At 45.4% G+C, this 27,223-nt stretch overlaps 1 protein-coding gene across 3 annotated transcripts; it reads left to right on the top strand.

Annotated features, from left to right (window-relative positions):
- The first annotated feature begins 2 nt into the window (after window positions 1-2).
- IRF8 (interferon regulatory factor 8) lies at window positions 3-20,576 on the top strand. Of its 3 annotated transcripts, none has more exons than XM_053270379.1 (9): window positions 3-176; window positions 4,024-4,198; window positions 5,621-5,804; window positions 8,599-8,687; window positions 12,287-12,398; window positions 13,463-13,510; window positions 15,169-15,537; window positions 16,343-16,458; window positions 17,811-20,576. In XM_053270379.1, exons 1-9 carry the CDS (start codon window positions 169-171, stop codon window positions 17,985-17,987), a joined length of 1,278 nt encoding a protein of 425 aa, XP_053126354.1. In that variant the 5' UTR covers window positions 3-168; the 3' UTR covers window positions 17,988-20,576. The 3 variants fall into 3 exon arrangements, with proteins under 3 accessions (XP_053126354.1, XP_053126353.1, XP_053126356.1); XM_053270378.1 differs by having other exon boundaries at window positions 3-182; XM_053270381.1 differs by having other exon boundaries at window positions 3-188.
- Window positions 20,577-27,223: the final 6,647 nt, after the last annotated feature.

The following is a 27,223-nucleotide window of genomic DNA, read 5'->3' as shown; positions in this document are numbered from 1 at the left end:
GCCCCCGCAGGGAGGCGAGCGCGGACCCCCCGGCTCTCCCAAAGACGCCGCTGTATCTGCATATATATATCTCACTCGCTCGGCGGAGCGGCCGCCTCCTTTCACCTTCCGTGACCTGACATCTGGCCGAGAGCGAGCCCGGGCCAGCAGCAGCAGCAGCCGTGACAGATGTGGAGGTCCGTGTGAGTGTGAGCTCTCTGTGTGTGTGTGTGTGTGTGTGTCCCCGCAGGCGGGCGTGCGTGCGGGATGCAGCGAGAGTCCCACTTGCGCTTCGTGGCAGAGGGTTGGCAAAGACCGGGAGGGACCCCGATTGCCAGAGTGGTGGCAGCCTTTGCAAAGGGAACGCACGCGAGTAGTGCCTTGTGTTTCAGGCGAATACAACTCTGTGCTTGGCCTCAAAACTGCGCCGAATCCTTTAGTTGTGCGAACCTGACCCGCTGCTTGGGAGACCTTTCGCATCCTTTCCCTATTATTGTTGTTGTTGTTGTTATATTAACATTATTAATGTTATTGATGATGATGATGATAATATGAGTGCTTTTCTAGTCCTGAAGAACATGCACAGTGCAATCCAAACTCAGAAGTAAAGCTCTCTTGCAAGTGTGCTTTGGATTGCAGCCTTATTTCCTTTCCCACTTCCTCGCTGCTTGAGAGTTTCTCTTCTGCCACTTCATTTTGTTTGGAATTGATAAGGAATTGTGGACTTTCAAAAATGACGTTTCACCCTGGAAACTTGACTGAGAACGAATTCAGCCCCGCAGTGCATTGGAAGCCCATCGGAAATAGGTTATGATAGCCTCTTTTCTGTACAGAAACTGGTGAGGCCACATGTAGTCCAGTTTCTTGCCATTCTTACTCAAAAGGAAATAGGTTGGGTTCAGTAGGGCTTACACCCAGGTAAACTGTGCAGAGGACTGCAGCTATTCAGCCACATCCTAAGCATGTGGACTCAAAAGTAAGTAAATCCCATTGGGTTCATGGGATTTACTCCTTAGTAAGCGTGGCTAGAATTGCAACCTTTGCACAATGGCAAAGTAGGACAAGCAACCATTGTGAACAGCCGTGAACGGCTTCATCTTATTTATTTATTTATTAAACATTTCTATACTGCCCCATACACAAGTCCCTGGGCGGTTTGCAATCTAAAAACACAACAAAACTGTTTAAAATACAGATAAAAACTCTAAAGCTTAAAAACTGCAAACTAAATAAAAAGTCAATATAAAGTATTACAGGGATGGTGATTTATTAACACATGCAGTGCATAAATAATTGTAGTCATTCCTTTTATCTTGTCAAGCCAATTTAAAAACAAAAGAAGCAGAGAGAGGAACTCCTTTTTAGAATCTGATTTATTTTAACAACAGAAACCTTTTCCGGAAGAAACAGACACAACTTCAGATTCTAAAATAAATTTTCTGTGTGGTGTGTCAGTTGACATTTCGGTGCGGCTTGCTTGACACATCCACACCTCGTTCCTGATCTTTAATTATTTTTGCACTTCACAAGGCTTAGAGGCAGAAATGTTCTTGTCCTGTTTTTTTAATAGACGAATTTCCTAAAAATTCTTGCATTGCTTTCTCTTTTGCATTGCCCTGGTCTTGGAAGTAGCAGTGCTTTCGGATGCATTAGTGCTTAGTGACATTGCTGATTCAGATTTGTTACAAATTTCTTAAGATTAGCAGCAACAAATTCCCTCTTGATGATATAGTCAGCTGGAGTCAGTGGCTGGTCAGAAATGGGTCACACTCATGCTGACAGCACCCAGCATTTTTTGAGCTTTTTGGCCTCATTTTGTAAACAAAGCAAACCTCCAATTCCCTCCCACCCCCGCTTCAGGATTTCTGTACTCATACATATGGGTACCTGCGTGTTTCTTCTCTTGGGGCATACAATCTGGAAATTTCCTCACTGTAAGCCATTAGACAGTGGAACAGCCTGCCTCATGCAGTGGCGGGCTCTCCTTTGCTGGAGATTTTCCGAAGAGCCTGGATGGCCATCTGTCAGGGATATTGTAGTACTCAGCAAGGAGTGACCTAGAAGACTTCCAAGGTTCTTTCCAGCTCTACGATTCTGTGAAATGATGCATGGGGGAAGGGCTAAGGGAGAAGCTGGAAGTTGGCTGTCAAACCACAGGTTGAGTCTCCAGAATCTGCAGTCAGAGATGGGAAAGCTCTAAAATCTTGGAGAGCCGCTGCCAGTCAGTGTGGACAAAACTGAGTTAGATAGATCAATGGGAAGACAGTAGAAGACAGTTTCATATGTTTACCTAAATGGCGACGGTCTCAGTCTGGTTTGCCCTCTTCCCTCTATGGCAGCCCTCAACCTTTAAAAGAGCAGGAGGAGTTCCGAAAGTTAATTCCCTATACCTGCTCTAGTGCACCCATATGTGACTCACATCTGAGAGGAGAGCTGGTCTTGTGGTAGCAAGCATGACTTGTCCCCTTTGCTAAGCAGAATCCACCTTGGTTTGCATTTGAATGGGAGGCTGCATGTGAACGCTGGAAGATATTCCCCTCAAGGGATGGGGCCGCTCTGGGAAGAGCACCTGCCATCTTGCATGCGGAAGGTTCCAAATTTCCTCCCTGGCAGCATCTCCAAGAGAGGGCTGAGAGAGACTCCTGCCTGCAACCTTGGAGAAGCCGCTGCCAGTCTGGGTAGACAATACTGAGCTAGATGGACCATGGTCTGATTTGGTATAAGGCAGCTTCCCATGTTCCTATCTTATGGTGAGCTGTTGGTGTGATAGATTATACCACCATAAATGTTCTCGGTCTGTTCTCTGTTGGCTTTATTCGTCCCCTGCTAATTGAGCAAAGAGGCAACCTTTAGAAGTGCTGATTCTCCGTATTTAGCAGGAGGAGAGCAACTGGCCCTATCCAGCCCCAGCACAGCATCCCTCCAGTGGCTGTTGCTGGTGTCTATCTTATGTTTCTTTTTTAGACTGTGAGCCCTTTGGGGACAGGGATATATCTCTCTCTCCCTCTCCCACCCCCCTCTCAATGGCTTTGGAAACTTCTGTTGAAAAGCAGTATATAAATATTTGTCATAATTGTTGTTTATGCCCCACTTGTGGGCCTCCCAGAAACACTGTGGTGAGCATGGTTGGAAACAGGATACTACACGCAACGGCCCTTTCTGCCATAAGGCTCTTGATTGGCTTTGTGTCAATAGATTAATACAGCTACCCCTCTGAGATTTGGGGACAGCAGGCATCACTTCTGTGAAATGTGGATTTGAGCGTGCTCTATACCACATTTGTGTCAGGATCTGCCCAGACGGGCATAGCTGGTGGCCCCCTCACATAGGGCTTCGTTCCACAGGAGACCCATTGGGAGCTTGAACCCGACTTCTTTCAGAAATGCTGTGGGGCCTTAGATCTAGTTTTTACTAGCCCTATTTAGAAATTCTGTTATACTGTACATGCATCCAGATATCTATTCTGTACACATGTTCATGTGTGTGTATGAATGACTGTAAAAGGTGAACCTGGGCAGAAGCCCCCTAAAAGGCAGGATATAGATAAGAAGCTGTGTGTGCATATAGATCTGTACCTGTAGACAGTGTACATAGGTGCATTCATTCACATGTTACTCCGAAGTCCTGTTACAGTCTTCTTGCTAGCTTAGGCTGTGCTCCAATCTGGACAAAAGAAATCAAAGAAAGTTACTTCTGACTCTGAGTAAACATGTGTAAGATTGAGCTGCATGTGTGCTGAACCTCTTAAACGGTTGTATTTCTGCAGACCGCACACACCAATCATTAGACTGGTTGGGCATGCAAACTCCCAGTCCCTTGCATTGATTAACTCCCAATCACTGATGGTTTGGGGGATTTTGTTGTTGCTGCTGCTGATTTTAAAGTTAACTGTTGGTGTTTTTGATTGCATTGTGTTCTAGTTGCTTTCATTGTTTTGATGTTCTATTTTCGCATAAGCTGCCTTGAGTTTTATTTGTTTGGAAAGGCGGGGAAAACGTTTCCCTAACAACTATTTATAGGAGTTCTTCAAACTCTTCCATTCAGGATGTGCGATCGGAACGGTGGAAGGCGGCTGAGGCAATGGCTGATTGAGCAGATTGATAGTGGGATGTATCCTGGCCTGATCTGGGAGAATGACGAGAAAACCATGTTTCGTATCCCGTGGAAACATGCGGGCAAACAGGATTACAACCAGGAGGTGGATGCATCTATATTCAAGGTATGAAGAATGCCTCTTTTTGAATATCAGCCAAATAAGTAGCCTTCATTGTGGGTAGGACTTGTCGGTTGCTTTGCATAAGGTACGGAAGATCCCGAGGCTTCCAGAGCTCTTCCAGAGTTTTCAAAATGGGCTAGTGCTCTAGATTCCTATGTAGACACTAGAGCAGCAGTACAGGTATAGAATGCTATAGTTGGGTCAGTCTTCTTATTAGTTTAACTCAATTAGCTATTCTATAATCGGCGATCAGGGATTGCTCAGTCTGTAGCCAGTGAGATGTTGGCGGCTGGGCAGCTGGTTTGTCCTTGTTTCCTGTTTTCGCTCTCTACCATGGGAGAAGACAGAAATGGTCTCCCAGAAAAGGGACCTTGCATTCAGTCCTTAGACTCAATTCCTGAACCTGGCTGAAAACAATGATCTTTTAACCTCGTGGCTTTGATGTCCAGTCGTCATCAGGCTGAAAGAACTTACTGAAGAACTCTGAGGAAACAGCTTCCATGATATGTGAGTTCATTTGCAAGTTAGATTATAATAAAATCATTTAGCCTTTTTGGACATCAACTCATTCAAGTAATACTGCATGAAATCATCTGCTGTTTGAAAAATTCCACACAAATCTTCAAAAGTTTGTATCCAAAACCACATGGTAGAAAAAGCTCACCCCTCTCCCTATATTTTGCACTAGCCTCCTTTTTTTGTGTAGGTCGTATTACAGGACTGGATTCCACCTGTGGTTGATTGCTCGTTTAAACTAAGTGCAGCATGATCTCATGGAGCTGCAGTAACTTTACAGTAAATGAAATACTGAAATTTTTTTTGCTGTTAAGTGCTGCTATAGCTGTGCAAACTATGCTATAGCGACATCTAGTGACAGTAAAAAGCAATACACTGTAGCTTTAGTATAGAAACAAAAGAAAAGCTAGAGATTGGGGGAAAGCCAATAGTCTAGATAGGTTACCCATTTGAACTTTCAAAACAAGGGCAAAACATTTAAGTATGGCTGTGGCACTGATTAAAAAATGTAAGGAAGAGAAGAATAGGTGAGGCATGAATGGGAGTGGGAATAGGGCTTTGCAAGATAAGGTACCCATCAAGGCACTCAAAGTTCTAGGGCTAGCTTTGCTTGAGATCTTTCCTCAAAGGAAGTCATAGGAACATAGGGAGCTGCCTTATATCGAGTCAGGCCACTGGTCTATCTCACCCAGGATGTTCTGCACTGACTGGCAGCAGCTCTCCAAGGTTTCAGGCAGGAGTCTTTCTTAGTCCTACCTGGAGATGCTGCCAGGGATGGAACCTGGGACCTTCTGCAGCAGGTGCTCTACCACTGAACTATTGTCCCATCAGTCCTTCAAATCTTTCTCAGTTGAGAGCCTCAGGAAGCCATGCCACTATTTCTGAGGAACTGTTCTGCTTCACTTCTAGGCTTGGGCAGTTTTCAAAGGAAAGTTCAAGGAAGGCGATAAAGCGGAGCCGGCCACATGGAAGACCAGGTTACGCTGTGCCTTGAACAAGAGTCCGGACTTCGAAGAGGTGACTGACAGGTCCCAACTGGACATTTCAGAGCCTTACAAGGTCTACCGCATTGTTCCGGAGGAAGAGCAGAAATGTAAGGATCATGAAGCCAAGCCACATGGGCAGCAGAATCCTTTGGTGTAGCTCTTGCTGGGCTGTGCCACTGCAGACTTGTTTTAAAGACGATCCCATGTGAAAAGTTTGTGCGTGTGCATCAAAATCAAATGAAGGATAAATGTCATGAAATCCTGAGCCTGTTTTTCAGGGGGGAATGAAAAAAACAAACCAGAGTGAATAACATGGGTTCTGTGGATGTTATAATTATTCGATCGTGTTCAACTAGAATCTGCTATAAGGAAACAACCATTTGAAAAGCACAGGCGACTTTTAAACCTAAACAAAGCTTTGCAAGTTACTAGAGACTGAGCAGGATCATGTCCACTTGTCCAGTGTAACCTGTGGAAGAGGCTCTGGATGTACAGATTACATGCATGTAGGCACTTGTGTGCAACCAGAGTCCCTGCTTATTCAAGAGGCTCTGGATGTGTGCAGGGCTTGCATTCCCCTAGACGCCTTCACAATTATAGTGAATGCTCCGAGCTTATGGGTCTAGTGGGCATAATCCTGCTTCCCTCTCCTATGCGTTCAACATAACATGTGGTCTGTCCTTCCAAAGTCGCATGCTGCATTCACCATATCAAAAACTGTTACTCTTTATCTATCCTATGGATGATTTAATCTTTTTGGGGGGAAAATAATTAATTAATTAATTAATAAAATTTTGATTTGGAAGGGACCTCAGAGGTCTTCTAGTCAAACACCTTTGCTAGCATGGTACCCCCATAAGAGTTCCCCAGCAGAAGAACTACCATGGTAGATGGGGTTCAATACACATGAGGACTTGATTTCCATTTGAGCAAAACAATCAGGTTCCCATGCTCCCCTTACTCAACCCATTCAGCTTTCTTTGCAAAGAAACCACCTCTACCACATGACTGTGTCAGCCGTCAGTTCCTTGAAACCTGCCCCCCCCCCCGCTGAGACTGGATTCCTGTCTAAAGGTAGCGTGGGAGAGCTTTTGCTGCCTCCCACCTGAGTGCCTTCCCCACCGACATGCTATTTTCAGAGGCCTCAGAGCAGAAGAAAAGCAGCTCCTTCCTTACCTTGGGTTGGAGTAAAACCAAGCAGCATTTGTGGTTACAGTAACAAAGCCCAGAACGGTATTAAACGAGCTGCACTGTGTTCTATTTTTATCTGCGGTTTTTTTGGTGCGGCATTTTTTCAAGCATGCACCATCAAGAAATGTCCCCTTAGCACCCTTCGCCCCTGTGCTGTTTATGCTCATGCCTTGCTGTGTTTCTGGAAATCTCTCTTGCCTGATCTACAGTGCTTTCCTCAGCGGCAAAAGGCTAGTGGGTGCAATTTTAGTACATGGGGTGGGTGGGAATCCCAGAAGTTACGCTGTGCTTTTCTGCATTCCAGGTCAGTGGGGTGCAGAGCAAAATATTCTGTCAGCTTCTGGTAAATGCATAGTCCTTGGTTAATACTTTTTTGGTCCTTATCCTATATTTTATTTTTGAAGGTGCTTCATCAAGATGTCTGATCTTATTAGTCTGTTGCAAGAAAGGCACCTGCAAGATTTAACTGATGCTACCGTAAATTTGATCATCAAAGGTGGCCATCAGACTCCTAATTGGCTTTGTCAAAATATTGTTCGAGAGAATTGCTAAAGTTGTCATTCTTCAGAGTGTGGCTCCTTCACCAAAGTCTCTAGAATTGTAAATCTCTGAGTGAGGAATGAATGGGGAGGAGAGCTGGTCTTGCAGTAGCAAGAAAGCATTGTCCTCTTTGCTAATCAGGGTCTGCCCTGGTTTGCATTTGGATGGGTGACTACATATGAGCACTGTAAGAGATTCCCGAGGGGATGGCGCCATGGCTCAGTTTGCTTTGCATGCAGAAGGTCTCAGGTTCACTCCCTGGCAGCATCTCTAGGTAGCTCTGGGAGAGACCTCTGCCTGAAACCTTCGCTGCCAGTCAGTGTAGACAGTACTGAACTAGATGGACCAATTGTCTGATTCGGTTTAAGGAAGCTTCGTATGTTTCTAATGCAACGTGCCTCTAGTGTGTGTCCGTAAAGAAATGCATGAATGTTAAGGTGTTGCACAGTGTACATTATACACATTGTTGCTGTTGAACTGGTGTTAATATTTCATAGGACAATTATGATGTTCTGCTCTTCCCAACCACAAGAACAAGCATTTTCTTGGTTTTCAAGACAGGCTATTGCAGAGTATATGACTCGAGCAGATAGAATAGAATACACTCCAGCACTGTGTCAGAATGGGAGGGGGTCCTTGGCCATGGTCTTTGTCACAAGACTAGGGTTGTTATGAGCACGTCACTATTTTTTGTTGGTGAAATGTTGGAAGATATGCCAGAGCTTGTTCTTGTTTAGCTAGGGTGCTCCCTGAAAATCCAGCACTCATGCATCATGGTTAATGTAAAAATTTTAAACTCAGTTACACTTCCCCTCCACTAACAACTACGAGCTTCTTCAGCTTTCCCATCACGTTCTCCTATAGAAACATGATTATTAGATACATTCCAGTTCTACCCTTCCTCCAAAGAACTCACCCTCATCTGGTTCTCACAACCACCCTGTGAGGTAGGTCAAGCTGAGAGAGAGCGACGGGTCAGAGCCACCAACGGTGAGCGGGGATTTGAACCTGAGTCTCCCCACTCCTTGTTACTTTTACCACCACACCACACCGAGTCTTTCTTGACTCTCTAAAACGGATAGTCTCTCTCACGCAGGGAGGTCAAACCACAAGGCAGAGCTACTTCCCCGGTGCAGTTTGTAACGGCATTTCAATTGTGTCTGTTTCCAGGCAAAATGGGATTGGGGAATGGATGCAGCTTGGGAGAAGCCACGGACATGGACTGTGGTACATCCGCTATAGATGACCTGATGAAAGAGGTAATCCATTGAATTTTGTAACACTAAAGCATTACTACTACTACTTCTTCTTCTTCTTCTTCTTCTTCTTCTTCTTCTTCTTCTTCTTCTTCTTCTTCTTTTTTAAAAAATCTTTTTTTTGAGTTTTATGGCAGTGGTGGCCAACCAGCTGTTGCTGGACTACATTTCCCATCATCCCCAGCTGCAGTTGAAAAACCATGCGGGGCAGGGAGGAGGGAAGGTTGCCAGCAGCCTCCTCTTCATTCCTTGTGCTTCTTGCAAGGAGAGGAGGGTACCTCTCTCCTCGCCCTGTGCTCCTTTGCAAAGCTTGCAAGGGCCAGAATGGTAGTGGGTAGCAGAGAGGCATCTCCACACTCTGTTGCGCCCCCTGTAATTCCCTGCTTGAGGTGACCACCTCACCTTGCCTCATGGAAGGACCGCCCCTGAGTGCCAGGCTCAGCAGTATCCTGGAGAGAGAACTGGGCATAGGCTGCAAAGGGGTTAAAAATGAGAATGAGAAAACAGTATCCTGGTCAACTTGTGGTTATTTCGTGTGCAGTTCTGTTGCTCAGCGTGCAAAAAGGTACATGTGCTGGGAACAAACGCTTGCTTAGGTTTGCAGAACAACCAAACGGGGGAACTCAACAACCCTGAGCTAGTCTGGTGCTCCTTGTGATCAATATGCTTGTTATTTTTCTGCTGATGGAATTATACAGCTGGAGAAACCAGAGTGTTGTCATTTGGTGCTGGATGAACCGTTTTCTAACTGCAAGGGGAATTGGGGCTCTCTCTAGATGACTGGCTTATTGCACGGGGAAGGAACAGCCTTTGCCGGGCCTGGAGGGTTTTCTCTAGCTGGTGTTTGGTTTGCAAGCAGATCACATTTTTTTTTACAGAATTCAGCTTTCTTTTGCTTCTGTGAGGGTGTGTCTGTGTGAGATAATGGTCTACCTTGTGGGGCTATTGGATAGATTATTGAGACATTTGGCTTATTTGCACGACTGCTGGCAGGCTAGGAGAAGCGCCCGGCGTGCAACCGATTTTCAGTCGTGTGCTTGCAAACGATAAGGTAGAGTTGGGGGGAGGGGTCGTGTGCAAGGTGGCCGCTGGTCAAGACACGTGCCCCCTCATCGGTGTTCCCTCTAACAGGGATTCCCAGATGCTGTTGACTACAATTCCCAGCATCCCCAGCTGTAAGAGCTTTTGCTTGGGGATTATGGGAGTTGTAGTCAACATCATCTGGGAATCCCTGTTAGAGGGAACACTGTCCCCTACCCAGATTCTGTCCCCAGCATTTTACCGAGGAAGGAGGAGGAAAAGCTGTTCTACCCAGCTGCCGCTTGGCACACGCTCAGTCTCCCCTCCTCCTACCTGAATGTTTGCAAGCACACGGCCAGAAATTGGGAGTACGCCTGACTCTCTCACCCGGGCTGGGCACTTCTCCCATCCCGCTGGTGGTCATGCGAACAAACTGGATGAGTGTGGAGGGTACAGAGGACCCAGGAAAGGACTCTGTGTATGATGCTGTTATGCATGATCTAAATAAACAATTCTCTCTTTGTGGAGGGAGCAGATGACCACTGGAGACACCTTCTAGTCGTAGGAAGCAGTGGCATAATAAAACGTTGGCTTATAACAGCTTTCAGGGTCAAGCTAGGCCTGTGCCTGCTTGTGCTGGTAAGAGGCATGCTTAAAAGCAGAAGTCCCTTGTTCGACTAAAAGGAGCCGCTGGTGGCTTGATTCTGACTGGGGCTGAGGTGAGCCCTTTGCTGCTGTGTTGTTTCCCTGATGAGAATGGCTCCCATCAAAGTGATTTGTCTCTGAAGAAGCATCTGCGGGCAGTTATTCGCACATTCCTTCCTGCCGCGGGGTATCTGACGAGCGAATCTGCTTTGCAGCAGATTCGCAAGATGTTGACCAGTTCACATAGGGTCGGCTCCTCTCTGCAATCCCTGGCAGATCTTTTTCCTGTGCGTTCCCACTGGCTTGCTCCGGGTTTTTCCTCCAACCAATCATAGATCACATCAGAGAGGAGGAGAGCAAGAGAGCTTTGTTGTTGTCGTTAGTTTGACAGCTAAGAACGGCATGACCAGTGGCCAAGCAGGTGGATCAAACAGCAGAACGCTTAACCCAAGCCTGCCGAATCTGACCCAGATCTTTGCTGATTTTTATAATGAACTTGCCTTTGTGAGTGAATGCCTTCATCACCTCATGTTCTCCCCGCACCCACCCGACCATTTAAGAGGCAAGGGAGTTTCAGGCAAATCAGCTCAAACAAAAAGGTATCGGGTTACATCAAGCTGTAGCCTCCATTCTGCATATCTAAAGCCTATGTTAAGACCCACATTTTGCAGTTTGTGCTTGCATTTAACTCAGGAATTTCTCCCTCCCCTTCTGGACTCCCTCCACAGAATTTCACCAATCTGCTAAAACCCTTCCCCACTTCCCAGTGCTTGCAATTGCAAATACTCAGAGCAGACCATACCAAACACAGCTGACAAATTCCCCTTTACTGAGTTTTGAAAAATGCCGTGGCCACACTTCATGGGAGAAGTGGTGGGGCATAACAGAAGCCCTGGGTTTTTTCTCCCAAGCCACTGAAACTAGAGGATTTTTTAAAGCCGGACATACTTTGAGCTAAGCCAGAATGCACAGCCTTGATTCGGGGGGGAAACAGAGTAATATCTTTACTGGTCCCTGATAGCCCGAAGGGACTTTGGGGTAAATGCAGCTAATATGTGGACTGGCACACTCCATTCCAGAGGAGATTAGACGTAAAAGCCATGTGTGTTAAGCCTTCAGAAGATTGAGGCCCTTTAGGCACAGCGGGAAAATGACTTGACTAGCAAGCCAGAGGTTGCTGGTTTGAATCCCTGCTGGGCTGTTTCCCAGACTATGGGAAACAACTATATTGGGCAGCAACGATATAGGAAGATGCTGAAAGGCATCTTCATACTCCACGGGAGGAGGCAATAGCAAACCCCTCCTGTATTCTACCAAAGAAAACCACAGGGCTCTCTGGCACCAGGAGTCGAAATCGACTTGATGGCACACTTTACTTTACTTTAGTCACTCCAAGGGGGGATTTCCAGCAGGATGGTGCTGCAGTGAGAAAGGGCTAGCTTCAGTACCCCCTAGGTACACCTGTATTTGTGGCTGACAATAGTGTATTTGTGATTTTAAGGAGCAAACTTTAGTTTTGGGTGTTAAATTCTGCCTCGGAGTTTTATTGCTTTACAGGAGGAGTTCTATGTTTAAAATAATGGGAGATCCTATTGTATAATTATAATCTTTTGTATATTATGAAATATAGGAGTTTTACATTTGTTTATGCTGTAAAATTAATATACACTTTAATATTTTTGTATGTTACAAAATACAGGAGGAGTTTTATGTTAATTAATGTTATTTAAAATACCTGTTGGGATTTTTTAACCATATGATTTTTAACTTTTCTGGTAACTTTTTTGTGTTATTATTTTTACCTTGGTCTATGGACCAAATAAACACGCATTGACCCTCCTCTGGTGTCACAGTTCTGATCAGAATTGGGCACCCGAAATGATGCTAATGTTGCCAGCCCAACAGTCATGCATTCTCTTCTTCCACAATCTATCCAGCCGCCTTCTGTGGAGGAGTATCTTGGGACCATCAAAAGAAGCCCTTCACCGCCACAGGAGAGTTGCAGAAATGTGCCAATCCCTGACTGGTGGACACACCATTCAAGCTCTGGTAAGAAGCCATTAGGAAGACGGTCTCAAAGCAGGGCTGCACAATCTCTGTCCTCCAGCAGTTGTTGGACTACAACTCCCATCATCCTCAGCCACATTGGCCAATATTTAGGGATGATGGCAGTTGTAGTACAACATCTGCAGGAGCGTTCTACAGTCCTGTCTTAAGGTATTGTCAATGGGTTTTCCTGTGCGGGTTGGTTGGTGTGTGGAAAGGTGACTGCTGAATTTACTTTGAGCGATAGCCAGAGGACATATTATTATTATTATCTACATTTTATATCCCACTCTTCCTCCAGAGCGGTGTACTACATACTTAAGTTTCTCCTCCCAACAACCCTGTGAAGTAGTTAAGGCTGAGAGAGAAGTGACTGGCCCAGAGTCACCCAGCAAGTATCATGGCTGAATGGGGATTTGAACTCGGGTCTCCCCGGTCCTAGTCCAGCACTCTAACCACTACACCACGCTGGCTCTCACGCATTTGGAAAGGGGGAACATAGTATGGACTGGAAGAACTTATAGCATGTGTTCAAATGGAAATTCCACTGGGATAAAACAGAGGCTCAGTGGCAGAGGATTCCAGGTGTCTAAAAGAGAGCCCCTGGTGGCACAGTGGTAAAACTGTCGCCCTGTAACCAGAAGGTTACAAGTTCGATCCTGACCAGGGGCTCAAGGTTGACTCAGCCTTCCATCCTTCCGAGGTCGGTAAAATGAGTACCCAGAATGTTGGGGGCAATATGCTAAATCATTGTAAACCGCTTAGAGAGCTTCCAGCTATAGAGCGGTATATAAATGTAAGTGCTATTGCTATTGCTATTGCTAAAAGGACTTCATGTAATAGGGCTTGGAAAAGACCTGCCAGTCAGAGAAGGCATGGACTAATGTTCTGACTTAGTATTAGGTAGCTTCATAAGTTTCCACTGCTGATATTTAAAGCGTATGGGCAATGCGATAGTAATGACTGGAGAACAGGTTAGATTTGAAAATCTGGCATGTATTCATTGCATACAGGAATATATATGTATGTATGTATTTATTTGTTATCTTTTTGTTTTTAATTCATAGCTCTGCCCCTTATGAGTGGGTTCTCGGGTTACGAGCCTCTGCATCCAGGTACAGTGAATTTTAAACTTCCTGTCTCAGATAACATCCGGTGCAGCTAGTTTGGGGGTTTCCTTTTCAGACTGTGTCTAGTAAGTTGCATGCCAAAGATACCAGAGATCCCTGGCCTCCCTGTTAAAAATAGTCCCGGGGCACGACCTTCCCTGAGCTGCTGAAGAGTTGCTGCCAGCCAGAGTAGAAGAGTAGACCAGGGGTTTGAAAATAGAAATGCTCATATTATAATGCCCTTATACAAATCTATGGTGGCGCCACATTTGGAGTACTGCGTGCAGACCTGGCTACCAGAACTGTACACGGTACTCCGAATGGGGCCACATATCTTAAGGAGGACATTGTAGAAATGGCAAAGGGGCAGAAGAGGGCAACCAAGATGAATGGGGGCCTGGAGCACCTTGCTTTTGAGGCAAGGCTACAATATCTGGGGCTTTGGAAAATAGTCCCCCCGACTATGGAGGGGGGGACATGATAGATGTGCATAAAATTATGCATGGAGTAGAGAAAGTGGACAGATAGAAATTGTTCTCCCTCTCTCACAGCACTAGAACCAGGGGTCATCCCATGAAACTGAAGGCCAGGAAATTTAGGACTGACAAAAGGACGTACTTTTTCACACAGCGCACAATTAATCTATGGAATTCTCTGCCACAGGATGTGGTGATGGCCACTAGCTTGGATGGCTTGGACAAATTCATGGAGGACAGGTCTATCGATGGCTACTAGATGAATGGCTGTGGGCCACCTCCAGCCTCAGAGGCAAGATGCCTCTGAATACCAGTTGCTTGCAGGGGAGCAACAGCAGGATAGGGGGCATGCCCTCACCTTGCCTGTGGGCATCTCAGTGGCATCTGGTGGGCCACTGTGTGAGACAGGATGCTGGACTAGATAGGCCTTGGACCTGATCCAGCAGGGCTGTTCTTATGTCCTTAATGTCTGTGTACACAGGGGCAGCATCTTGAGGAGACCTAGAGCTCAGAAAGATGACTTTTCTTTTGCATAGTTCCAAGTTCACACCACAGCATATCAGGTTGTAGGGCTAAGAAAGACTTCTCTTTGGGACTCCCTATACTCAGGGCTCTTAAAATATTGTTACATAAGAACGTAGGAAGCTGCCATATACTGAGTCAGACCCTTGGTCCATCTAGCTCAGGATTGTCTACCCAGACTGACAGTGGCTTCTCCAAGGTTGCAGGCAGGACTCTCTCTCTCTCTCAGCCCTATCTTGGAGATGCTGCCAGGGAGGGAACTTGGAATCTTCTGCTCTTCCCAGAGTGGCTCCATTCCTTAAGGGGAATATCTTACAGTGCTCACACATCAAGTCTCCCATTCATATGCAACCAGGGTAGACCCTGCTTAGCTAAGGGGACCAGTCATGCTTGCTAACACAAGACCAGCTCTCCTCTCTATTAGTGTTTATTTACTAATTAGATTTATATCCCACTGTTCAAGCATCCGATCCTCAAAGTGACTTACATCATTTTAAAATGCAGGTAACTCACCTTGGGCAGTGTATATCTTTGAACCTGATCTTGCTAGTGCCCACCTCTACCCGGCCATCACCCCTTCAAGATGGTTGTGTGAATCAACCCCCGTATGGGACCAAAGGTTCTGTGCACCTTTCCCTGACTGTTTTGCCCAATGCACCTTTTCAGGCTATTCCCAGATGGTGATCAGCTTCTACTATGGTGGGAAGCTGGTGGGAAGCGTCACGACCACTCGCCCTGAAGGCTGCCGCATCTCGCTCGGGGAGTCGCCCTACGTCCTGGAAAACCTGGAGCACGTGCGGTTCCCATCCGCTGATGTCATCCCGAATGATCGCCAGAGGCAGATCACCAAGAAGCTCTTTGGGCACCTGGAGAGGGGTGTTCTCCTTCACTCTAACAAGCAGGGCATCTTCATCAAGCGGCTGAGCCAGGGCCGGGTCTTCTGGAGCGGGAACACCATGCTCTTCAAGGACAGGCCGAACAAGCTCGACCGGGACGAGGTGGTCAAGATCTTCGACACCAACCACTTTTTCAGAGGTTGGCAAGACTATTTGATCCATTTCCTGCATCCCACTTGTGTTCCTCATGAGAATGGTTGGGCACTGATTGCGGGCAATACTGTCATTTTAAGACATAGAATCCAAATCAAAGTGTGCCATGGTAACCTCAGAGAGGCGGAATTCCACAACTGGGGTAAATCTCGGATATAACCATTTTGTGTATAGTGAGGGGAAATAGTCAGGGTAGTCCCATTAAGTGAAGAAATCCTTGAAATTAAGAAATACTTTTAGTGTACACAATTCTTTTTCTGCTACCCAGAGGGCGGAGGGGAAGGCTATATAGGGCACCAGAGGCCCACCCTGGTGCACGGGAAATCCCTGCAGCTTTAAGGCCTAGAAGATGGATTTTTTTTAACAAAAAGAACTGGAAAAGCTGAGATTCATTGCGGTGGAATTCTGTGGACTGGTATCAGTTTCTGCACTTGTTTTGTGCAATTGCGTAATTGTGGTATACACATTGTGGGTCTTCTGATGGTGGTAGCTGCATCTGTTGCTGACTATTTTGATGGATTATAAATACTTTTATTTTGATGGTAGCTGTAAGTTAGTAAACAAATAAAAATTAAGCACACAGTGGCATCAGCTTGCACGTAATTCTAATTGAGAGTTCCTTGTGAGTCTCATTCTTTTGCTGTTGTGCTGTGCAAACACAGAGTTCCCTTATTGCCACAGGAGTCAGCATTCTGAGAATGGCCGGTCCCATTTCAGTGCTTTTGAGCTCCCAAATATACTGATAATTCCTGCCTTTAATTAATTAATTCTTTGCTGCTTTCTTCTCCTAGAGCTTCAGCACTATTACAACGGCCAAGGCCGTTTCCCAAACAGCAAAGTCATCTTGTGTTTTGGGGAAGAGTTTCCAGATGCCACCCCCTTACGCTTCAAGTTGATCCTTGTTGAAGTAAGTCAGATCATTGGCTTTGGTGTCGGCTTTTTAACATTATTTTCCGCCACTTTTATTCTGCTTTCACTTGACTGCCCTCACCTATAGTTTGTGCAGGAGGATTCTGTGACTTCCAAAAGTTCAAGTCAGAGTTTCTCTTTCTTTCTCACCCCCATATTGCACTGGCTCTTGAATGTGGAACAAGTCTCCTTCTTCCTTCTCAAAACCCCCCTCTAAGTTGCTAGTCCTCATGCTTTGAGGAAAATGCTTGAAAATTTGTTGTCAGTCATTTTAATGTTGTAACCTGGTTTTTCGGGGCTTTAAAAATGGTTCTTATTGTTTAGTTGTTGTTATTTTATGGTGTTTTATAATCTCTGTTTTAACTGTTAATTGATTTTAATGGTTTTGTTTAAATTGTAAACTGCCCTGGGCCATTTTGGAAGGGTGGTAGAGAGAAAGAAAGAAAGAAAGAAAGAAAGAAAGAAAGAAAGAAAGAAAGAAAGAAAGAAAGAAAGAAAGAAAAATAAAATGTGTGAAGCATGTTAAAAAAATGTGCTTCATCCTCAGGGTCTGATTGGCTGTCTATTTTGGTGTCAGTAAGGAATGTCTCTTCTCCCTGTTCTGATTTGATAGTGAATTCAAGTTAGTTTGTTTTGCTTTCCCTTCTGGCATGTGGCTTGGTTCACTCCCATTGGGAGCTATCTCTTCTGTAGATACCTGGCTGGGATGAACCTTGTTCACTTCTCCTTAACATTTATTAGACAGCAGTGATGTGTTAGGAGCTATCCAGAGGTTACAGAAGGACCATGTTCCTGCCACAGTAGCTTGCAGTTTACATTAGATGGGTGTGATAAAGGAGGAGGAAAGTGGACACCTTATATCTGTCTCATTCATCTTTCCAATAATCCTTATCCTGGTTGACAATCCCTCCTAAATATAGAAGGGTTTTCTATCATCATCATCATCATCATAATTATTATTTAATAATATTATTAATAATAAATATTATTATTTTATTAAATATTTGCATTATCAGTGCAGATAAGTCAAGAACATGAGAATTCACTATATATAATTGTACTAAATAAACAAATTGCATTAATAAATTTATTAAATAATTGCATTATCAGTACTTAAATCAAGAACAAGAGAATTCACAGCACCATGTATCATTATATCATGTAAATAAATTACTTGTGGGCCTTACTGAGACCACGTGCATGAAGCTTGTTGAACATTCAAGCATTCATAGGTGCAAAGTTATGATTACTTTTTAAACAATGCATTGAAAAAGCTCCTTGTCATTTTACAATGCGGTCCTGAAAGATACCACTGGCAGATCAAACATGTCTGGTCTTCCCCAACTGCAGATTGAGCAGCTGAGCATCCGGCAATTGGTGGAGGAAGCCGGGAAGAGTGAGGGCAGCCCTCCAGCTTTCGCAATGGCCGAGGAGGTCCACTACGACCAGATGTACAGAAACTTCCAGGATTCCTGCGGACCGCACCAAAGGCCCGTGTTCAGAGAAAGCCAACAGATCACTGTCTGATCCTCCTGTACAGATTTTTTTTTTTTTTAAAAAAGAACTTTAAAAACCCCGGAGTCAAGATTATTTTTGTATCGTCACCCACTGATTTCCTTCGGGAAAATTGTTCTGCTTGCAGAGGTCTAAGAATGTTTTATATGTATTATTTTTGGTTTGTTTCTCATTCAGGAAGTGGCATAAAATTTGAAACAAAAAGCACCCAGAGAAGGTTGCTTCAGGCTGATCAGCTCTATAGCAGATGCCCCAAAGAAACCAGTTTTTAAACCAGTTTCAGAGTAGAAAATGGATTGGTATGTTTTTTAAAAGCAGAGGCTACTCAAGCTGATTGAGTAGCTTTGATCCCTATAACTGATGCACCCTCATGGTGAACCCCAGAGCTGAATGGGACATTTGCAGACCCAGTGTGGGTGGTGAGGCTAAGAGAGAAAGGATAGCCTTCTAGCAACCTGGTATATATGGCTTTCTGCATTAGGGAGGTGAAAATTGATTTGAATTCAAATCAGTTTGTCTCGAACCTGAGTGATTCGAATGATTTGAATTCGTATTGAATCTCCCCTTAAAAGTGCAATTCAATTTGAATTCAAATCAAAATTTTGAAATTCAAACTCAATTTGAGAACCATTTGGCACCTTTTAAAAAACCATTCAGGCTCTCGATTGGTTAAAAAAGGTGCCAAAAAGGGTTGAATTGATTTGAAATCTGTTTGAATTCATATTGAATCTTCAGACTAGATTTGAATTTGATTCAAATTCGAAATGAATTTTTGTAATTCAATTCAAATTCGAAACGAATAAATTTTTTTATTTCATGCACGTCTTTATTCTACATGTATGGGTGTAGAGGGTGGGAAACATCACTGTGGATTCCCCCCAAGGACCATTATTCCTTGTGTTGACCAGTACTGGTCCTGTGAATGGGGCTGTGAGATTGTGTGTGGTGTGTCTCATAGGTTCTCGAAACTTGATCATCAGGTATTGTTGGACTTTGAACCCCATCATCCATTGCTGTGGGGATGATGGGAGTCGTAATCCAACATCCGGTGTACCCGGAACATAAACATATAGTGTAAACTCCAGTTAATGCTTCAGCGAATACTTTGGGAATGTTGCAAGTGAGGTTCTACTGCGAGCATCCAAAGGCTTGGGGTTCACACAAGCATGTAATGTCACTGAGATTCCTACAGTACATGCACATAACATCACTTGATGGTTAGTGGGTGACTGAATACCAGAACTGACCCTGCTGCTGCAAAGCATTCTACCGCTAACGTCCCTCTTGTGCTGTATGTTTTCAAAACAGAATGTAGGAAAATATGATGCTGAAGGTGGATTTTAGAAGTGAATTAATCCTGTGTGGGTGAACACTCTGTCAAGACTTGGATGGCCCAGTGATTCCCGCCCGCCCCCAATGTTAAGAAACCGCCTGTCTATATTCTGCATTTAAGTGACATGTCCCTGAAAGGTTTTATTTACGTTTTGTGACTGAGAAGTTTGTTTTTTACATTTAGATTCAAGCTCTTGGTTGTTTGAAAACTGATTCTGGAATAGTGGATACGAGAAACTGCCTTGTGTTGAGTCAGACTGTTGCAGATAAGATTGGCAGCAGCGCTCCAAGGCAAGATCCTTTTAACTAGAGATGCCAGGAATTGAAGCCATTTGCATGCCAAGCATGTGTGCTACTATAGCTCCTCTGTGCTATAGCTACCCTCTATAAGAAGCTGTTGTATCAGAGCATTGTTCCAGCTAGCCCAGAATGGTCTACTCTGGCTGGCAGGAGAACTCCAGGGTCTCAGGTAGAAGAAGGACATTCCCAGCCTTGCTACATGAGACCCCTTTTTAAATTGGAAGTGCCAGAGATTGAACCTGGGACGACCACGATGGATTCTCCCTATTATTATTTTAATTATTATGCGGGACCAAGAGGTAACGTTTTATTATCTTGTTAGTGGCTGTTAGTTCTGGGCAACAGCTAGAAACCATTTGCCAGTGAGATGTGATAATCCACTAGGGAGGAGGTACCTGCAACGCATTTCCAGTGGAGTGGACCAGATGAGTGTGCAGATAAGCTCAGAAGTCAAAAATAGGGACTTAAAAATGCAGCAAATGCATCAGTGGCTAAATCTTAAAGGCTCAGCATGTATACAGGTTAGGAATGTCTACAAGCTAGCACTAAAACATATCCAACCTGCTTTTGTGTGTATGTATATGTGTGTGTATGTGTGCGCATGCGTGCGCACATGCCTATAAGCAAATGAATGCAGATTTATTGATTGTGCAAAACAGGGCATTATGTGAATGTTGCTGTCAGCTTAGAGGCCAAACCTTGCTTTTGATCTCGTGTCTCTTTGCACACGTGGAAGCTGTGATGCACATTTGGTGTTCCCGTTCCAATTGGGCACGCGTACAGAAGTGAACCAGGAAGCTCAGGTTGTGGCCGTTACTCTGCGCGCAAGAGCGCGCAAGGAGCTGAGGATCAGGCTGAGCGTTTGTGCCTCCTGTAGTCCAAGTATTTATTTTAACTGCTTGTTTTTTTAAAAAAATGTTTTGTAAGTGTTCCCCCAATGCATTTGTAAATAAACACCTGTCTTTTGTACCTCTGGTCTCTACCGTGCCCCTGGCTCATCTGGTGGCTGCTCAGGGGCGAGCCTTTTCTGCTGCTGCTGCTCTGAGGCTTTGGAATGTGCGCCCTGCTGAAATAAGAGCCTCCCCATCTCTGACAACTTTTCAGAAGGCAGTTAAGACACATTTGTTCACCCAGGCTTTTAATCAGACTTACCATTTTTAAACCTTGTGTTAAATTTTAAATTATTTTTTTAATATTTTAACATTTAAATTTTGTTTTCATTTGTACTGTTCTATTGTATACTGCCCAGAGACATATATTTTGGGTGGTATATACATATGTCAAACAAACAAACCAATAAAATACCTTCCAACGGGAAAATAAATCTGGCTTCAACTGAGACATCTTGTTTATCCCTGAGGGGAGGGTGGTGTTTTTGGATAGCAGTGGTCGTAAGTCTCCTGTGCTAGTGGTGAAGCCTCCAGAACAGTGTCCAAAATGAGTGGAGGTATTATGGGATGGCCTCCACAAGGGTATGTGCCGAAGGACGTTTTATTGGGGGTTGCAGCAGGGTTGTGCTAGTTAGGAACACGAGTGAATTTCTTTGTGTGGTGTGTGCACTGCATCCCTACATTACTGCAAAAGCATTTATGCAAATGCCAGACAGGTCTGGATGCTACCCATTCTTATTACTGAAATGTTTATATACCACTTTTCAGCAACAAAAAGTTCACAGGCAGCTTCCACAGCCAAAGGGATGAGAAGATGGTCTCCCCTCTCTGAGGGGTTCATAGTCCAAAGAGAAACACAAGGGAGATCTCAGCAACAGCCAAGGGAATGTCCCAGTGTCCTGGGTTGCACAGGGCTCTCCCCCTGCTAAATGTAGGACAATCTTTGTTTTTGCCCAGTTAGTGGGACTAATAGATGCCTTGTCCCAAAAAAGACTCTCATGCTAAAAAGAAACCTAGTGGAGATGCCAGTAACACCTGGTCTGTTCTTAGGGGCAGCAAGACAGGAGCTCTCTAAGAATGCTGTCGAACCAACAAAGGTGCTGGTGAGACCATTTGGGAGGGAGCGTCTGGGAAGCCAAGTATGCACTCCTACTTTACTGCTGGTCTGGAGCTCAGTGTGGACCTGGCATTGCCTTTGCTTCTGGAGGCCTGGCAGTGATGGAGGAGGGAAGGAGGAAAGGCCCCATTTGGGGATGCCAGGTTTCCAGAGCTCCAGGACTGCTGGTTCTGGTGGGCTGCCATCAGGAACTAGGATCTGGCCTGAAGCAGACGCCTCTTCGGCTCCAGAGTGATACTGGCTCTCTTCCTGCTTTATATACGAGAATTGCCACTTTCCGGGGTGCCTCACTGATGAGTTAGCAGAGGTTTGCAGTGCTATATAATAATCCCCTTCTTTTCCTATTGTGCCCTAGAAGTCTGTTTAAAAATTGCATGCTACTGTATGTACTCTAAATTGAGTCCACTTGGGTTTATTTTGAAAGCCATTCACATGCATGATGTTTGCAAAGAATTGGAAGGTAGGTCCTTGCCATGAGGGGCTTGCAATCTAGAAAACAGACTCCATGGAAACTATAGAGGAAGGGGAAAGGGGGAGGGGATGGATGGATGCAGGAGTAGAGAGGGGAAGAATATTTATTATGACACATGTTTTATACATAAAATGTATTTATAATTTTTTTCACGTCCCCGGGCAGTTTACAACAAACATAAAACAAATTAGAAATTAGAACATCAAAACACTTTAAAGTCACAATTCTATTTAAAAAGCTTGGGTGAATAAATAATTTTGGTTATACTACATACTCCTAGTTTGCTCCGATGGGGCCTAAGGAGTTGTGATATTGAATGATAGACCAGAGGGTTGTCCACATGAATGGGTAGGAGGAGAAGCCTCCGTGCCTAATTCAGGAGTCCTACGTGCTCCCGCTAGGCCATCGTGAGAATTCTATGGGTAAAGTAGGAAGAGGGTTAAATGCTCGACTGTCAGCGGATACGGAGGCGGGAGGTGCAGGGCATGTGCTTCCCCTACAACTCCCATCCCCTGATGGGACTACAACTCCCTTCCCCGGATGGGACTACAACTCCCTTCCCCTGATGGGACTACAACTCCCATCAGCCTCCTTTGGCCATTGTGGCTGGGGATGACATGGATATCCATCAGCACTGACTTGTGATAAATATCCAGTGCTGACGTCTAGCAGTTGGTTCACACAAACATATACATCACTGGATTAGTCTACTGAATGTGCTCGCTTGGGCAGCACATACACTTCGAATGTGTGAGCTGCCTCCCTTGAAAAGCATTGTATCTGCAGATCTCTTCTAAAGTAGCACAAGAATGTGGCCTGTGACGACTGAGCTGTGACAGCCCGGCTTTCGCACATGGAAGTAGATGCTGCTGCAGAGATCATGGGATAAGTCATGCATATGCAATGACCCAGCCCTAAGTTTAACTTTTGGCAGCACAGGGAAAAGAAAAGAAAGAGAAAACCCAACCCCAGTGGGCTGGTGGGACTGTTCTCAACACAAAAGTGAGCAGGTCAAAAGGAAAGGGGAAGAGCAGAACTGCATGGCCATAAATCATGTAAGGCCACACGGGCGGAACATTAAATGAGCAGAAAATTTGTGGGGAAACTTGTTGCCCTGTTGACAGAGGTGCACCGAGGTAATTTTGTAGCCCGGAACGAAAGGCTTTTGGAGGCCCCTCCTCTCCTGAAAATTAAGCATTGTTATGCTCTGCCAGGTGACCACACCACCTGGGACAGACTAAAGAGGATCTGGGGACCCCAGGGGCTGTGGAGACCTGAAGTCCAGGGGTAAGGGCATCCCTGCCTGTTGAACGGCACACTGAAGTGCAACAAAATTGGGACATACTTGGGCATAGAACTGAAATGCAAGGAAGGAGCACGCACTTAAAAAATTGCAGAGTGCATATGTAGCAGCATTTGGAAACACGAATGCTTACAACCTTGTTCCATATCATCACCCTGGGGTGCAAAAACCATTGTTGCTCAGCTCTCTTAGGAAACATAGGAACACAGGAAGCCACCTTCTATCAAGTCAGACCATTGGTCCATCTAGCTCAGTATTTTCTATGTAGACTGGCTTCTTCAAGGTTGCAGACAGGGGTCTCTCTCAGCCCTGTCTTGGAGATGCTTCCAGGGAGGGAACTTGGAACCTTCTCCATGCAAGCATGAAGGTACTTATCCAAGAGCAGTACCGTCCCCTGAGGGGAATATCTTACAGTGCTCACACATGTCTTCCATTTGAATGCAAACCAGGATGGATCCTGCTTAGCAAAGGTGTCAATTCATGCTTGCTACCACAAGACCGCCACCTAATGGCGCTGTGGGGAAATGCTTGACTAACAAGCAGAAAGTTGCCGGTTTGAATCCCCGCTGGTACTATAATGGGCAGCAGTGATATAGGAAGATGCTGAAAGGCATCATGATCTCATACTGCATGGGAGATGGCAATGGTAAACCCCTCCTGTATTCTACCAAAGACAACCACAGTGCTCTGTGGGTGCCAGAAGTAAAAATTGACTTGACAGCACACTTTACCTTTACCAGAAGACCAGCAATTGCTGGGTTTGTAATTCTTGCCTCTGAGGAGCAGGCCTGTTTATTTAAAAAGGGAAGGCCAGTACATGCATTGCAACATTAATTAATCATTGTGATGATGACAGTGTGCTTCTACAACCTTATATTGGTGCTTTACAGGGTAGCAATGTAATAAGGAACTTAGCTCTAACTGTCAATTGCTCTGTGGCTATAAGGACAAAGGGAAGGTCATTTTGGCCCTTGTTGCTGGTCAGAGGCCAGCCAGAGGCCACTGGAAGCCTGCCCTATCACTCAAGAACAACACTATCAAGGGAAGTCCGGCCTGCTCCGGCCACGATCTGGGCCAAATTTATTAAGGTGGGTTATACACAGCTTTGTGGCAGGGCTCTTAACACAGGCCTGCTACGGCCGATTTATTTATCAGGATTATACACAATTATCTAGAGGGGCTTCCTACCACAGGCCTGTTATAACCAGGTTTATCCAACAGGGTTATGTACAACTCTAGCAGGGCTCTTAACACAGGCCTGCCACAAACTTTCTCCTGGTCCAAGGGAAGCAGGGCAGAGCCTGGAGCCTGGGCTTTTACTTAGGGAGGAAGAGCACAATTCATTGTCCCTGAATACAACCCAACCTTCATTATGATGAACACCGTCAGCTTTCAAGGTAGGTGGGAAGAAAAACAGGGCTTGCATTGTGGGTTTAATTATGCATTTTACTTGTTGAAAGATGTATTTTAATCTCCTCCAGATTCTCCCAGAGTGGCATTCAGTCAGAGGTACACCTAGGTAATTTTGGAGCCTGGACCTAAAGGCCTTTGGAGGCTCCCTCTCCCCACAAATTAAGCATCATCATGCTTGGCCAGGTGACCACAGCACCCGGGACAGACTAAAGAAGATTGGGAGGCCCCCAGGGGCTGTGGAGGCTCTGGACTTTGGCCCAGAAGTCCAGGGGTAAGAGCGCCTCTGCATTCAGTGACAGCAACAGAAGCAATTAAAAAGCATCAAAAGCTGAGTCAATAAAAATCTTTGTAATGAAGCTAAGCTCTAAAATGCCACGGCAAATAAAAAAGGGTCCATCTGGGAGACAGGTTCAAGATCAGACAGATCTCCCCAGAAGGCATGGAGAATGCCTATCCATGGTCACCACCTTCAATGGTAGATGTGGAAGAAGCCCTCTGAGAATGAACATTATGCCTAGGTAGGTTCATACAGGAGACTGTGGTCTTTAAGGTGCTTGGGTTCCAAACCATTGATGAGAGGTTAAAATCTAGAGCAGGGATTCTCAACTTTGGGTCTCCAGATGTTATTGGACTTCAGCTCCCATAATCCCCATCCAAAGGCCACTGGGGCTGGGGATTATGGGAGTTGAAGTCCAATAACATCTGGGGACCAAATGCTGAGAATCCCTGATCTAGAGCACCAGGAGTGGAGAGGACCACTAACACCAGCAGTGCTGATTTTAAGGGAAGGACATTTGGCATGTCTGTGACAGGCAATGAGTTTTCCTTCCGGCACAACTCACATATAGGTCCTGAAGAGAGTTGGGGGGAGAAGCTCTAACCTCCCATGGTCGGTTTCCCCATCTCATCTAGGGAGGTCAGTTTTCCAGTCCCAAACTCACTGGTACTGAGAGAGAGCTTGGCAGGTCTCTGTGCCGGCAGTTAAAACAAGCACACCCACTCTAGCAGTTGAACTGCTCAGGACCGTGAAACAGGGCTGCATCTGCTTCCTCCAAATCTCTGGTGTTTAGTTTTCAGATGTGTGAAAACATGTGTTAAAACAAAAAGAACAGCCGCTCCCCTCCCCCCTCCCTCCCCCCCACCCGCCTGCCCCCATGTGCAGGCAGAGAGTTTCAAAAGGGTTAGATTGCTCAATGTGCAATCTCGGACCATTTCCAAAAAGAGGCCCTTGTGGGTTTCTTCCTGTCTTCGGGCTGTTGTAATATGGGACACTCTCGGCTCAAGATTTCTCTTCAGCTGCTGTAAAGGCAAGCAGGAAAACTCCTCTTTCAGTCTGTTGGGGAGCCGACTCCACTTGCTCACAAGAGCTGGGCTGGATGGGGAGCCGACTCCACTTGCTCACAAGCAGACAGGGACGTAGGAAGTTGCCTTGTACCTTTGTCCATCTAGCTCATCGGTCTACACTGACTGGCAGCCGCTCTCCAAGGTTTCAGGCAGGATTCTTTCCCAGGCCTAGCTGGCGATGCTGCCAGGGATTGATTCTGGGTGCTCTACCACTAGGGTTTTGAGACCCCCCTCAGTCGAGAAGGGCAGAGCCCCACCTTTAATTTTGAGCCTCATGGGCTGCACATTCGCCAGGACAAGAGAGAGAGCAAAGCAATGCTAGGCAAGGTTGGCTCTTTCACTTGCTCTGTCACCCCTCCACTTCCCCTCCAGGAAGACAGCGAATGGGCATGCCTGGCAAGCCACATGTGTCAGTGGTTGGTTGGAGAAAGAAAGGGAGGTATATCATGCCCCACGAGAATTGGAGCCATAGGCAACTGCCTAGGTCTGCCTAGCAGACAGGCCAGTTCTGACATCATCCTTTACCTGGAAGAGTTTCTGGTCACTGTCCCTTCGTTTGCCTTTCAGGGATACTCTGCAAAAGGTTGGTTCATATGATTTGCTAGTGTTGTCACTCTGAGTGGGAAATGGAAGACATTTCTCCCAAATGCACCTGGACACTGAGGCACCATACATTGGACACAGCCTGACATTTCATGCCCTGCAGTGGTGGAGGTTTTTTTCTTTTTTTAAAAAAACACACTTCTGAGCACATCTTGCAAGGCAAGTACATGTTACAAATATCCATTTAATCATGAGGACAAGTGATTAATCCTTGTGGCTTTTAAATCCGTGGAGGACAAGGCTCTTGAACGCTGCACACAGCCTGGCCTTAAAAAGACTGTTGTGAGAACAATCTAGAATATATTTTGATGAATTTGTTTGTGGGTGAGTTTGTGCAAAAGAGAGTAATACTTTCCGACTACCAACAGATACCAGATTTGGCATCCACAATCCTGCCACTGTAATTATCTGAATGAACTACTTTTTACACTGGAATTTGCTGGGAGGGGGAAGTTTTAATTCTTTTTTGTATCT

Source organism: Hemicordylus capensis, chromosome 9 (assembly GCF_027244095.1).
Source record: "Hemicordylus capensis ecotype Gifberg chromosome 9, rHemCap1.1.pri, whole genome shotgun sequence".
Classification (NCBI taxonomy): Eukaryota; Metazoa; Chordata; class Lepidosauria; order Squamata; family Cordylidae; genus Hemicordylus; species Hemicordylus capensis.
This window is presented reverse-complemented; position numbering and strand designations above follow the sequence as displayed.